Source organism: Macrobrachium rosenbergii, chromosome 55 (genome assembly GCF_040412425.1).
Source record: "Macrobrachium rosenbergii isolate ZJJX-2024 chromosome 55, ASM4041242v1, whole genome shotgun sequence".
Taxonomy (NCBI): Eukaryota; Metazoa; Arthropoda; class Malacostraca; order Decapoda; family Palaemonidae; genus Macrobrachium; species Macrobrachium rosenbergii.
The window spans coordinates 60,369,485-60,384,484 of NC_089795.1; the positions used below are offsets into that span (position 1 = coordinate 60,369,485).

Genomic DNA, 15,000 nt, shown 5'->3' on the forward strand with positions numbered 1-15,000 from the left:
CTTTAACATGATTTGTGTTTAGGAGCCTTTCTTAATTTTAGGCTGCTTCCGTTTTGTTTTATTCGTTTTCCATTTTTAGAAAGTAGGTAAAGAGCTTAATAAATGAAACATTATGTTAAGAATTAATGTCTGGGAGATTAAATAACATTGATTTTCCGTGATTATTGTGCGTATGAATCTCTTCATTCTTATACAAATTTACTTCCTGTTTGCTCAGAGTAAAAGCTTGTTGGAATACATGTGCAGGCTATGAATTTAAGCAAAACTTTCATGGTCCATCGCTTTTGTTTTGTTACCAAGCAGAAGCCTCGCGCTATCGAGAACAGATTTTTTATAGTCATACAATGAAGTTAGGGGTAAATAGCCCGTGAGTCTGTTGGTCATTTCTCTGTTGCTCTACTTAATTTTTTTCCTCTCTCCTTTTTTTGTGATTTTGGAGTCCTTGTGACGCCAGAGTACGTCAGCACACCTAGTCAACACTCCGTGAAGACCATCAAAGTCCTGATATATTAATATTTCATAAGAGATGCGCTGTACGGAAATACCAAAAGGGTAACTAGATAATTTTGATTTCCATGACAGATTTTTACGACTACTTATATAGATCACCTTTCTAGCTTTATCATTAGATTAGTTGAATCAATGATATTGCGTTTAGGGAATTTAAGTTGGTACTCTTATTAATATTCTGTCTTTTAAGCACTCTTCATCATCGTCTCCATAGACATGAGGTAGGAAATGCGATCTGGTAAGAGAAGTGCCACTCCATTTGTCAAGTTCCTTGCGCTTGGCAGATTTTCAGTCGGTAGGAATATTTCATTGTGATGACTATATATATATATATATATATATATATATATATATATATATATATATATATATATATATATATATATATATATATATATATATATATATATATATATATATATATATATATATATATATATATATATATATATATATATACTGTATATATACTGTATATACATACAGATAGATTGGAGTGTGTGCAATTTGTTATACTTCTTTTTATGAAAATGAAATTGCAGTTACCTGTAATAGAGCTAAAACTAAATAAAATGCGTGTGACACCAATAATAATAATAATAATAAAAACAAATTACAGGTATTGTAAGTAATAACGGCCTTCCCAATCCAATAGTTTTTAAGGGCTTCGGTATGCGACAGATTCACGAACTCTGACCTTTCGCCACGGCGGATTCCAATTGTTAATTCCGCGCCAAAAGAATGTGTTAAAATAGAAGAAAGAAAAGAGAATAAAAAGATGAATACGTGTAACTACTCTTTCTAGGAATGAACCACTGCATAGCAACCCCTTAGGCGAAGCAGGAAGAGTTCCGGGGTGAGGTAAAAATGATTTCTTCACATTGACGTAACTCTTCCGTAAATGTAGGTGGGAACTTGGAAGGAATTGTAGTATGCTTCCGCCAAGTTGTAACTTTCTATATGCAGCAACTACAGACACATGTAAACCATTATATTGTTTCCGTTTCTTGCCATATTTTTTTATGCCTTGATATAATTATACAGTTACGTAAAGAAAATTCGGTTACAACCACCTATGCATACTTACAAGTCAAATCATACAAATTATTTAAACTAAATTAGGTGAGTAAAACATAAGATTTTGTTTTAATAAAGGTAAATTATTCAGATTATTTATTTCTACTGAATCGATTATTATATCTGATATTGTACCAAAAAAATGGTTTGATGTTGAAGGAGAGTTGTAGCGGTATCTCTTTTTTTTTTTTCCACTTGTAATTAAGTAATTGATATGTCGTAATTAAGTCACTGATTTAACGTAAATGTTCTCGAAACCGATTTGTCATCGCTTAAAATGGGAAGTCTAGAAACTGATCGTTTGTGTATTTGTTCTGTCTCAGGACATTGCAATGGCCTGTTCCTTGCCTCTGCCACTCAATAGGAACAAAACCTTTTAATCCTCTAAACGTTCTTCCTTTGTAGAATTATACTTATATCGAGTCGCCGTAATATAACTCTAAAATGATATTTTGGGTGTGAAACGCGATTATAACAGTCTGTATTATGCGTTATTCAGCTGGAAATAGAAATAGCTGACTCGATTACAGTTCTTTTTATATAGTGACTCGTTAATGAAAATATCTAAAAGATTAAGGGATTCAACATTTCCACTATGTCATATGTTGAACAAATCACCTTCACATTTATATTAAACTGATTATTATTATTATTATTATTATTATTATTATTATTATTATTATTATTATTATTATTATTATTATTATTATTTGGTAAGGTCGCTCTTCATACATTTAAAAGCCATATAAAATAAATTAGGGGAGTATGAAAGCAGAATTTCACAACTATGAACATAAGCGAGTTATCCACTATTATTATATCAAAAGGCGTCTGAGTGTGATGTAAACATTCAAGGAGCCTTAACCAAGTGCTGCTTTGCGCTTTGACAAACAGTCCTTTGCTTGTTAGCAAACACCACCAGTTTTTGTGTGAACCCGAGTTTCAGTTGTTCATGTGAGCTTTGAGGTTTCATATTTGGTGAATGAAGAAGCAACAGGTAGACGATGTCAAGTGGTAATCTAATTTCTCTCTCTCTCTCTCTCTCTCTCTCTCTCTCTCTCTCTCTCTCTCTCTCTCTCTCTCTCTCTCGTATTTGGTAATTTAAATTACATTTCAAAATGTTTGTTTTTGAGTTTATATATATATATATATATATATATATATATATATATATATATATATATATATATATATATATATATAAAGTGTGTGTGTGTATGTATGTATGTATGTATGTAGCTTGCGTGCGTGTGATTATGTTGATCAGAAGCCCAAAGTGTGATGGTCAGGTATTCATTAAACAGTAGTTTAGATCTCGTAAGATGTGTCAAACAATGAAAAGTCTCTCTCTCTCTCTCTCTCTCTCTCTCTCTCTCTCTCTCTCTCTCTCTCTCTCTCTCTCTCTCTCTCTCTTTTATGGTAAATTTTTATTCACAGAAAATTACTAAATAAGATGCTCTAAGAAATGTTTCTATCTGCAAATTTAGTTCTGCTGATAATATGATTGTGATGATTATGAAGCAGAATACTAATAACGATTTTGAAGATTTCTCAAGTTTGGTGGTCATTGCTTGTGGACAAACAACTACGACTACGGTTCGTCCTCGTTCGGTTACGGTTCGTTTTCCTTCCAGTAAAATGTGAGTGCTCTCATTCTTTATCGAGGATCCGATCAGTATCTTTCCTTCTGTCTTGCTAATGCCATTGATCACTCCCTATTTATATCTTTAGATCTCTTAAATTCCCACGATCAGTCTCATTTTCTCCTTCCCTGTGTAACACTCTCTTTCACTAATGCCATTATATCATTATCTGTTTAACTTTTCAAGTCTCGTGAATGTTCTTAATCGATTAAATCTTCCCATTTTGCTCATTGGATAAAATTTCCCCCAATTTAACGTAGTCTTTTTTTAAGTTAAAAAAAAAAAGAAACGATAAAAAAAGAGTACAGTTGTATTGGTGGTAAAATTAATATTAGACAGTAGTGCAAGCATACTGTAGATATATCGATAGAATAATAATAATAATAATAATAATAATAATAATAATAATAATAATAATAATAATAATAATAATAATAATAAGCAAAACGATGCAGAATGGTGAACAATAAATCGTAACTCTGTGAATGATTAAAAATTCCAGTTTAATATATATGCATATAAAGGGTGATTAGTTCTATATATATGCACATAAAGGGTGATTCAAAATTATAAAAAACGAGAGGTTTCACACGGTTTCTCACATGCGTCATTAGTTTACCAGGCCTGTTGGAAAGCCTGTTTAACTCTGTTCTTATCATTTTAGATATATATTATCGCAATCTATCTATATATATATTAGATACTGTATATACAGTATATACATATATATATACATATATAAATATATATACATATATATATATAATATATATATACACATACATATATAATATTTTTGTACCTGTTGATCCATTCGCAATAATAGCATTATAATGCCAGTGCTTTCTTCATAGTGATATAGAAATTCATTGTAAAAATATACAGATGGGAGCTCTCATGTACCTGCTCAGCTGCCGTGGTGAATGTTATGCCTCTAATAATAGTGGTTTTATTTTCTGTGCCGCATGTCATATAGTTCCTCGCAGTCTCCGCCCAATTCTGTTGACTTCTCGTCACTTATTGACTTTTGTAGCACCATTCACGGCCATATTAGTTACCTAGTGCAGTTCAGGGGAGAAGTGTCACTTGTCTTGTTCCAAAATACACATGGGCGATACGTGATTGAATTCCAACTTCCCGTCAGATGTTCGAATCTTTCCGTACATACGTTTTGAGCGTCCGATTTCTTCCTAATGTATCGGATCCATACGAATGGAAGACATACGAAGGACGTACGATAAACTGAACGTATTGTCAGAAAAGCGTCATTGATTGCTACCTAGAAAGAACGTCCGAAAGTCGAACAAACACAAACCATATGTGAATGGGGCTTTTGACGGTTCAGAAAAGGATTCTTATTCTTCTACTGCCTAAAATGTTTTAGAATTTTCTTCTTGCTTTGTTTCTTCCTTACCCTTATAACCTTTCTTATTTCAAACCGTCGGGTGCACAATAGTCACAAAACTCACTAATCAGCTGTCATGGTGGAGATGGGATGAAATCGATTCTGAGTAAAGAACCTGAATTCGGCAGGTATATGTACAGCGGAGTTGATATCAGTTTATAACTCTCTTGATAGTAGAATGGTCAAGTCGATTGTCTATCACAGTACCTGAGCCAAGGGCCCAAGTTTGATTCCTGGCTGTGGCAGATACTCTTGTCAACTATTCATAGTGCTCCGGGGGTGTACATTATTCCTAAGATAGAGTAAATTCAAAATTTTTTACTTAATTATTTATTAGTATAATAAATGGTGTTTGCAGATTTTGACAAACACCGAAGTGCACATAAAGTATATATGTATGTGTATGTATATATGTATATATATATATATATATATATATATATATATATATATATATATATATATATATATATATATATACATATATATATATATATATATATATATATATATATATATATATATATATATATATATATATTAAACATGTGTCTGTGGCTGGGATGGGGTTGGCGGCAGCGGATATGGACCCGTTCATTTAGGGTGACAAATTAGAGATACGTACCGCTAGCATATCCTTTAACAACAGCTCTACTGCCAGTACAGACCCGCGACCCTGCAATAAAATTCTATTGATACGGTCGACAGTGCCGATAGCTTTTGTTCTAACGGTTCACACACAAATATACTATAATGAGTTTAGTGATATCAAATATAGAAAGGTAAAATTTTATATATCTTGTATGTAAATTTTTTATCTCTCATTAGTCGTTTGGGTATGTTGGACTCAGTAATTAACCATGAATGCGACTAGCTTTGACATCGCTAACTTCACAGGGCTGGTAGAATTCGTGTGAAAGCAATGGATGATCACTTAATTGCGGAGCCCAGGGACGCTGGTTTTCCAAGGGGACCTGCACTCGTTCTTCCTGAGAAGCCTGGAGTAGACAGGTACCCCTTTCTGACCAATGAGCCTACCACCCATTTCAAATTGGGTATTTGTCTCCTTTGTTTTTTGTATGCATGTTATTTGGTAGTTCGAATCCAAATCTGCAGAGTCCATTGGGCCAAAAATGGGTCAATTACGTTTTTGAAGGCTGCTGCTGCTCTCTCTCTCTCTCTCTCTCTCTCTCTCTCTCTCTCTCTCTCTCTCTCTCTCTCTCTCTCTCTCTCTCACACACACACAAATAGGAAAATATTCATTTTAATATATTTTCAATAGTGGGGAGGGCGTACAGGTTTTGTATTTAGAATCCAAATCAGCACATCACCAACATGATTTCTAGTAACAATTGTAATAAAATTTTTGCAATAATAAGATCATTCAAAATAATTCTAATAAATGCAAGAAACTTACTAGAAAAGTTAGTGCCAGTTACCAAATGATATGCATATATAAATAAATTTATCCTTAAATATCCAATTTGAAATTGGTAGAAGACACATTGGCCTTCTAGGCTTCAACAGGTAGAACGTGAGAAGGTCCTCTTGGATAACCAGGGTCCCTGGGCTACACAGTTAAGAGGTAACGGCAGAGACTAGGAATAGCAGAGGGTGAAGTAGTGTGGTTTTGAAAACTATGCAAGTGCAATGGAACTGAAGTAGTTTGGCTGTTAGTGTCGGTGATTATAGTTAATATGGAGGGACTCTAATAACGGAAGGGAATAATTGTTGTTTGTTTGTCCAAGAATTTGAAAATTACTGTGTTCTGTGTGATGGTGTACGATGCCCGAACCCTTATGAGCAAAAAACGAAAGTAGTGCCATCAGACTGCATGTCATATCTTGCCACCGTCACATAGAGAATATTGATTTTAACATTTTTGGACAAACAAAACAGTTATTCCCTTCCGCTTCTAGAGTCCGTCCATATCAAACAGCAATCACCATCACTCAGTTCCATTATAAACTGCATAGTTTCCAAAACCACACCATCTCCACCTCTACCATTCACGGTCACTACTGTTAACTCGCCCAGATACCTTTTAACTTTAGACATGAACAGTAAGTTTTCCAGTATACTTTTTGCACTATATATTATCATTATTATTATTTCGATTATTCATTTTTTTATTCTTTTCTGTATCTATCTGCTCAGTGATTTCAATTTGACAAATTCTGTTTTGTTCGTAATTTCGTCGTAGTTATGGCTTTTGTGTCAGTTTTGATTTATAAGTAATTTTCATTTTCATGTTCTCTATTGTATACTATCATCATATATTTTTGCCTTGCATTATTTTGCATTTTAAAGTGTTCTCAGTTATAGGTATTTTAATGCTTTTAGATTTAGTCAGTCAGTATAGTTTTCTTGCTGTTCACTTCATTTCATGTCCTTCTATTGATAAATGACCCTGATGACAGGAAAAGTTATGTATTCCCGAAAGCTCGGCTGTGCTTCTGTATGATAAGAGAAATAATACTGTCTCCAATGTTACCATGTGTTCTAGCTATCCTGTTTCCTTTCATATATATATATATATATATATATATATATATATATATATATATATATATATATATATATATATACATATATATATATATATATATATATATATATATATATATATATATATATATATATATATATATATATATAGTGTGTGTGTGTGTAAAATGTATGTTATATATATATATATATATATATATATATATATATATATATATATATATATATATATATATATAGCCTACATACATATTATTACATACATGTATATATACATATATATGTATATATATATTCTTATTGCTAGTAAAATACACAGTTTTAGTGCACCCAGAATTTTTTGCGGAACGGCGGACATGATGGTCCATAGTAGAAAAATGTAACTTGGCATCCTGTTCCGTCCGGAAGCGAACCTGACCCAAGATGGCGGTAAACAAACCTATTTGGTCCTTTTTTTCGTGTGACACTCGAACTTTCTTCATCCGAGTGTGATTACGACAGTTTATTAGTTTCCCCTCGACGCTTTGGCGGTTTCAAGTTCTCCTTTTCGTCTCCCGCTGGGTGTTTGTTCGCCTCCGGCATTTCTGTTTCGTTTGTTTCTTTGTTTGCGGGAAATTGAAGGAAATGAAAACCCTCCCGCAGAGTTTTAACTTTGGCATTTTGTAATTTTGCATGCGAGATGATGAGAGGTATCACGTATTATTCTTTTTGTTCTCCTTTTTGGTCTTTGTGGGAGACTAAGAAATTCTCAGAGTTTTAACTTTTTGTCTCGTCGGCTTTGCATACGAGATGAGCAGAGTCATCTCTTTCATTATTCGTTCTTTTTTGACTTCTTGATTTATCCGAGTACATTTCTTTTTCTTTCTGAAGTTGTTTTCCTTACTTTCTCGTTTGTTGTTTGACGTGGAAATTCACTGAGTTTTAATTCCATATTGAACTGAAATCATCAGCCAAATCCCATTTCTTATTGGCTTTATTTTTAGCATTCTCAACGTATCGGGAATGTATTGTAACAGGCACAGTAGCCAATCAATTTCGCTGTATATATACAAATATTATTAGTATGCTCTCCAGTGATAACTTTTCAATTCGAAAGGAAATGAATGAAGAAATTCCCAGCCCCAGGTGGAATTCGAACCCATGCTGGTTAGTAGACAGAGGTTAGTGGTTTACCGATTACACCACGAGAAGTTACAGTACTTAAACTCCTGCGTTCATTCAGTATATCAGCTTCCCCTCCTCAAGGTGACAATAACTTGCATCTTAATAATGACAAAGTTCGAGGCACCAAAAAGATGGCTTTTAACTTCGGGCATTAATAAAACATCAGTTGGAGATTCTTTGTTTCTCTTTCCTGCTTGTTCTGAGACCCTTCCGACGTCCAGATTTCAACTTTTGTTTCTTTGATTGTTTGTATGTTTGCTTGATACCTTACTTTTTTGCAGGAGTTTTTTGCAGAGGAAGATATTTGAGCCATTACGAAGACAAGAAATAGAGAAAATATGCTCATGTTCATGTTTATTATTGTTATTTTTTTTCTTTTTTAATTATTTCAGAAAATATATAAACAATGTGCTTTGATTTGTTTCCTTTACAATTTTATGGCATTCATAATGTTAGCTTTGTCTAAAAATTCCGTTACATTTAGTTAATTAACCATGTGAACCACTCAGTTGAAAAATGAAATAGTCTCTCAGTAGCACTGATTAGCAAAAGGATCTGAAAGATAACGATGAAATAGTTTTTTATTCACTTCGTAGTTTTGAAATGAACAATTTGGCCTTTATAAATGGCCAAATGAGAACAGTGTCAGGAAACTCAAGGCTATCATTCTTAAATAATGGGAAAGATGATAAAGAATTCTTATTCTGTGAATTCAAAATTTCACCGGAATTGAATTCACTTAATTGAAGCAGGTCCAAAAAACATTTGGAACGAAACAAAAGCGCTGAGCCCTCAAGAACTTGTTGGAAATATGACTGAAAATGTTCAGACCACAACGCTTCTTCCTCATCATCTCAGCTTCTTATTCGTTTAACAAAATTAGATTTTTCCTACCGTTTCTTTCTTTCTTCTTTCTGAATATTTATTATAACATCTAATCTTATCGCCTCCAAAGGAAGAGGGTTCGCGTTAGCCCTGCATCAAGTATGAAAATGACCTAACAGAGAATTAGGATTTTGTATTTATATAGGTAGGAGTAATAAAAGTGATATTTTATCATGTTATTATCAGAATACTTTGACATGTGTTTGAATTCTGTGAAATAATTTGAATGCAATTGATAGAATACGAGGTCTTGAAACAAAAATGTATTACACTGCATAGGTAACAGCTTCTTGAAAGCTGGAAATATTAATTGCTGGATGAAGTTTCTCTATCTTTTTATTTATCTCTTGATATTAAAGGATGGAAATTTAAATCTTTATTTTCTCTTTCAATATTTTCAAGACTTAATAGATATAATGCTGCGCAGTCCAAACTCCGGCTTTGGTGCTAAAACGATCATTTAATAGATAATATCTTCAGTCAGATACCCTGTACAATTTCCAGTAAGATTAAATACAGTTATTCTCATTTGACACAAATATATCCGCGACAGCGCCGATTAGTAAATTAAATTCATTAAGTTAGATAAGGAGCCGTAATTGAATAATGTTTTGAACGTTAATGCATTAATTCACCTTTTACACTTTCGTCAAAGAGAAGAAACTGTTCCCGCGTGAAATCCCTCAGTACTCGAGGCAAACTAAAAACCGTGATATCGCATCCCTTATTTATTTAATAATGCTTCATTCTAGTTTTCCTGATGACAGAAAATATTCCACTTCTTCCGAAGTGTACGGCAATCTTAACGCCAGCCGTAAATGGTAATTTTTTAAAAAGTACATAATAATGATACGAACGCACTTCAGGAGGACAAACGCATGTACGTAAATGTAGCCAGAGTAACAACTTCCTTTGGAGTAAAGTCATTTGTAGTCATTCACTCTAGACTTACACGGGGTGAAATTTTGTTCTGCTGTTTCACGAAATTCTTGCCATGTAAAGTAACCCTCTCAGGCTTGAATGCCATCGACCATGGTTATGTTATCAAGATGATAGAAATCCTTTGTTAAGTGAAGGCCTGCGGGACTGGCAACTCAAAATTCTTCCCAATCCTGAGACTACAGACAAGCAAAATAAACAATTAAAGGAGCTGGGAAAAATAAGAGCATGCTGTCTAACTTCCCAAGGAACTGATACATTGGCTTCTTAAAAACGGAAAGTTAAAGGAATCAGCGTAAACGAGAGACGAATAGATGGCGAGAAAAGTTAATTTTTGAAGAAGATTCAAATCATTGCAAGTGCTTATTACAAACTTTAAAGGATCGCGATCTCCAGAGTTGTTCACTTCTCCAAGATTCATAACGTTCAGCGGCCGGAGATCTATTCCTTACAGGCATGTGGACTTTCTTTTTCTCATGTTCACTGATAGAATAAATTTCGAGAATTCTTAGCGAAATTGCCATGAATCATGTAAATTAATTGTGGGGAAAATTAAACTTATTGTAGTGCAACTGTCATAAAATAATCTTGTCACTTGATATTTAAAACTTTCTATTATTTAATATGGTGGAAATCCCTTAGGAAAGTGAATCTCTCTCTCTCTCTCTCTCTCTCTCTCTCTCTCTCTCTCTCTCTCTCTCATTCTTCTACAAATTTAAAACGTACACACACACACGCGCGCGATTTCCAGTATTCATTAGATTATCCATTTTTACTGATCCTGCATTCGTCCTCATTTCAAGACTGTAATCTCATTTTTTTCATTTCACCTTCGTAATCTTTTGTTTTTCTGCTTGACCCAGATTAAAAGGTGTCACTCCCCACCCCCTCCACCATTCCCAAACACTCACACGCACAACAGAGCAATCCATGCCGCTGAGAACTCTCACGACCTGGTAGAGGGAAAGGTCAGGCAGGAAATAGTCAGGAACCTGAGAACCCTCAGTTCTCTAGGGTTACGGAGAAGTCATGGACAAAATGCCCGAGAGCTTCAGGAGGACCTTTTGGTTCTTTCCTGAACGAAAATTCGGGGATGATATTCTCGCCATGTTGTCGTACCTAAAGGACCTTAAGAGGGTAGCCATTCTTATACTGAGAGAGAGAGAGAGAGAGAGAGAGAAGAGAGAGAGGGGGGACTAAAAAAAATGTTGCTTTTTAATCACTGATTATGACACCATTTGAAACATTGTTAAGAGAGACTATTACTTCATGTGAGACGTGACTAAACTGGCCGAATAATCACAAACTAAATCTTTATCATTTTTACCTCGTTTTTACACCGCGTTGCCCATTTAACACTTTTGCATGTGTAAGTTTTGGAAAAAGAAAAGCCAGAACTTCAAGTTTTCATATTACATCCTCTGAAACTTGTGATATGAAATTACGTGGGGTATGAACTGACTGTAAATTTAATATAAGATTACTGTGAGGTCATCTCGGTGATCGAGTTTCAGTCTAGTTTAAAATGCACATACTCTGTAGACTTGGCAAGACATTATTATTATTATTATTATTATTAATTGTTGTTGTAGTAGCAGCAGCAGTATTAGCAGAAGTATTATTTGCTAGCAGTAATATTAACGGTAAGAAAGAGTTGATTTTGTCATCAAATTCAAGGAATCCTTAAAAAAGATATTTCCCTCACTGAGAAAACTGATGATTTGAAGGGTCGTTTGGCTGTTGAGTCAATAGATTTCTTTGTGGAGTACCTGTCTCGCCGGAAGAATAAAGACAAAAATCGATGCCCGAGTTGAGTGTTTTTTTTTTTTCTAATATTCTTTTTCTTATAGGTCTTGCCTATTGCTGCTTTCATGCTTTCTTTTACGGTATCTGTCATCCCTTTCTTTTATGTATTTGTTATGCTTCATTCACTCATTTATGCACAGTGTCCGTATAAACATACTGCTCATCCGCTAACCTATTTAGCTGCATATCTATTCATAATTTCTTTTCCACTCTGTAGTGCTGACATGATCCACTCCTGGTAAAGAGCGTGAGTATGAAGTAATATTCCACTTGTTTCTTTCCAGCATGGCGTCGGGGTTGGCCGTCGGTGTGACGGTAGTGGGCGTGGTGGCCATCGTAGGGCTGTTAGGTCTGTTGGGACGGTATCTGGGCGTGTGGACTTGGGCGTGGGCCTGGATCAGAGCAACCAGGGAAGAGAAAGTTCAACTTTGCCGCTCAGAGAGGACGACGAGCGGCCGGAGTTACCTGGTGAGTGTGGATTTTGGTTTGCCGAAGGACTGGACTTGTCGCTATCTTTTATGATTCATATATACATTGGTGTTTTGTTTCCAGTATACATACAATTATATATATATATATATAATATATATATATATATATATATATATATATATATATATATATATATATATATATATTATATACTTTTCCTTTGATATATTTGAATAGTAATATAACTGGCAATTAGATAGAAGTTCAGCGCTCGAGCAGTTTGAACTTGCATCCATGACGCTGGTAGATACATGATCAGAACGTTACCGACCACGCTAATGCAAGAAAAAAATACTGCTCTCATGGCCTTATGTTCCGAACTGGAGAACAGAATATGTCCTGTGTTGTGGTGTGAGTTAGGGCTGAAACTTATTCTCTCGTTTAATTGTCAGTTACTTTATTATTCATATATATCGAGAAAAAAGTTATTTAATATATCATCTACATTGGCCTGCGAGAAAGCTTTCTATCAAAGCAGATGCGGTTAGGAAAATAATTGGAACCGATTTCTGAGTGAAGAGGGAAGTTTTCTGCTGGTGTGTGATCAGTATAATGCCGAGTGCTTGTAATTCCAAGCATCCCAGGTGCGAAATCAGTTCTCTCGAATGCCGAGACTTATTCACGAATTTAATTGTCAGTTACGCTAACATTCATGTATATATACCACACGAAAAAACCTATCTCCAGTTTCATTTATAGTGACTGCAAGAAAGGTTTTTGTGAAAGTATGCATGAAGCCGCTAGCTGATAGGCTTTTTATATACGACCTTATTCATGATATTCAGAACCGCTATGTAATCATTTCTTTAGTCTAGTAAACGTAGCTTAAATAATCTTTTCTGCATCTGAACAGTTACTCCACTAACTCCTGCCACCTATTTATCTTCCTCTTTGCATCTTGTGCCCTGTTGAATTATTGACTCCATCCTTGAATTGTGCATGCTCCACTTATAGTCTTTCCACTTTAGTATCGTTAACACACGTATTTTTCTTCTGATTTTCTTTTTGTATGCTGTTCTCATATACTCTTTACTAAAATCACATAACATAATTACTGTAGTGTATTAGCCGCAATTTGAGCCCATTTTCCACTAAAACTTACTGGTTTTAAGCTTAACTTCAGCAGGTAGTGATCAAGTACACCGCCAACCCTTCTATTCTCAACATTATATCCATCATTTTCCTTCCCATTTTCTCCATGCCAGCGCAAAATCTAACAACTGCTTGATCACCGGGTTTTCTTTCTTAAGTAAAGTTAATATTAAATTCTTGTCTGGAAACCACTTATGTCCAAAACTCGGTGCATTTTCTCAATACATTTTCACAAGACTCTCCATTCTCATTCACTACTTCCCAACTTTACATTTAAATAATCTAGCAGAGTCACGCCTTATATTTCTATACCATATACAACTATAATTACTTGTTCACATACAGCTTTGAATATTACCTCTACAATTCTCGGATTAAAGCATTTGCACTCTTATTCATCCCCACAGACGTAGCTCTGCCTGTTTTGAGTAATCCAGGCAAAATCCCTCTTTATTCAACACACACACACACACACACACACACTTCAAAGCGTCTAAAAGCAAAGGGAATCCCATTTCAGAAATCTATCGCACTTTCCTCCATTTTCCCTAGCTTGGTTATAGCTTCCCCCCATTCGTAAATATAATAAATGCTTTCTTCATGATTGCATAGGCATGAAGTAAATTGCTTTCGTCGTTTTGCATTTGGCAAAAGCAAGTAAATCTTCACCTTGAAAGGATGGAGAGGACTTACACAAGGTACCGAGCAATTTACGTAGCCCTTAAGACTCACTGATACATAGAACCCAATATTTGAAGAAGGTTTGCCCATCTTCCGATTAAAGCTTAATCTCGTTAAAAGGTTCGCAGAGTAAATGAAGCAGAAATGGGTTTTTGAGAGCTTATCCCTGGAATTCCTCATCCATTCCAAAGGAACACTGAGGAAAGGGGAACAAATGCTTATATATAAATTGATGGTCCGTATTTGTAGTTGTGGTGAGAAAAGCGAGAAAGGAAGAACATCCTAAATCCTGTACGGGCGTCCAAAGAAAAGACAGAAAAGGTCTTAAGCGTTAATGGATATCTCTCATTAGGTAATGGAATCTAAGAATTCGGAACACGTAAGGGCTGAGGGAGTTTAATATTACTTTATATAAACTTATGTAATGAGTGTACGGCCTCCACTTTAAACGTAAATATATTTTTTCTTCTTGCACACACTCACCCTGAAGGATCTGCATATCTTGTGTATTAACATCTTTTTTCCATATCTACAATGATTACGTCTATCTAATTATAAATTTAGGTAACAGTAAAAGTTTGTTTCCGTTATTTCTACATTGGCTGTACTGCTGTACAATTTGCGAAAACAACTCTCTACATTACAAGAATTGAAAAGACTGAGCAAGGCACCGAGAAATTTACTCGGCCCTTAAGGGACGCTGATACATGAAACCCAATATTACGAGAATGGCTTTTTTCCCCTGCTTCAGATTAAAGCTTCATTTCGTTAAAAGGTACAAAGTGTAAGTGAAGCAGA

At 34.7% G+C, this 15,000-nt stretch overlaps 1 protein-coding gene across 1 annotated transcript in view; it reads left to right on the plus strand.

The window, feature by feature from the left end:
- The window catches only part of LOC136835822 (serine-rich adhesin for platelets-like), a 423,298-nt gene that overhangs the window by 336,719 nt on the left and 71,579 nt on the right, over positions 1 to 15,000 (plus strand). Inside the window, exon 4 of the mRNA XM_067099674.1 lies at positions 12,222 to 12,405. Coding sequence (XP_066955775.1) covers positions 12,222 to 12,405 — 184 coding nt within the window. The remainder of the gene's footprint in view (positions 1 to 12,221; positions 12,406 to 15,000) is intronic.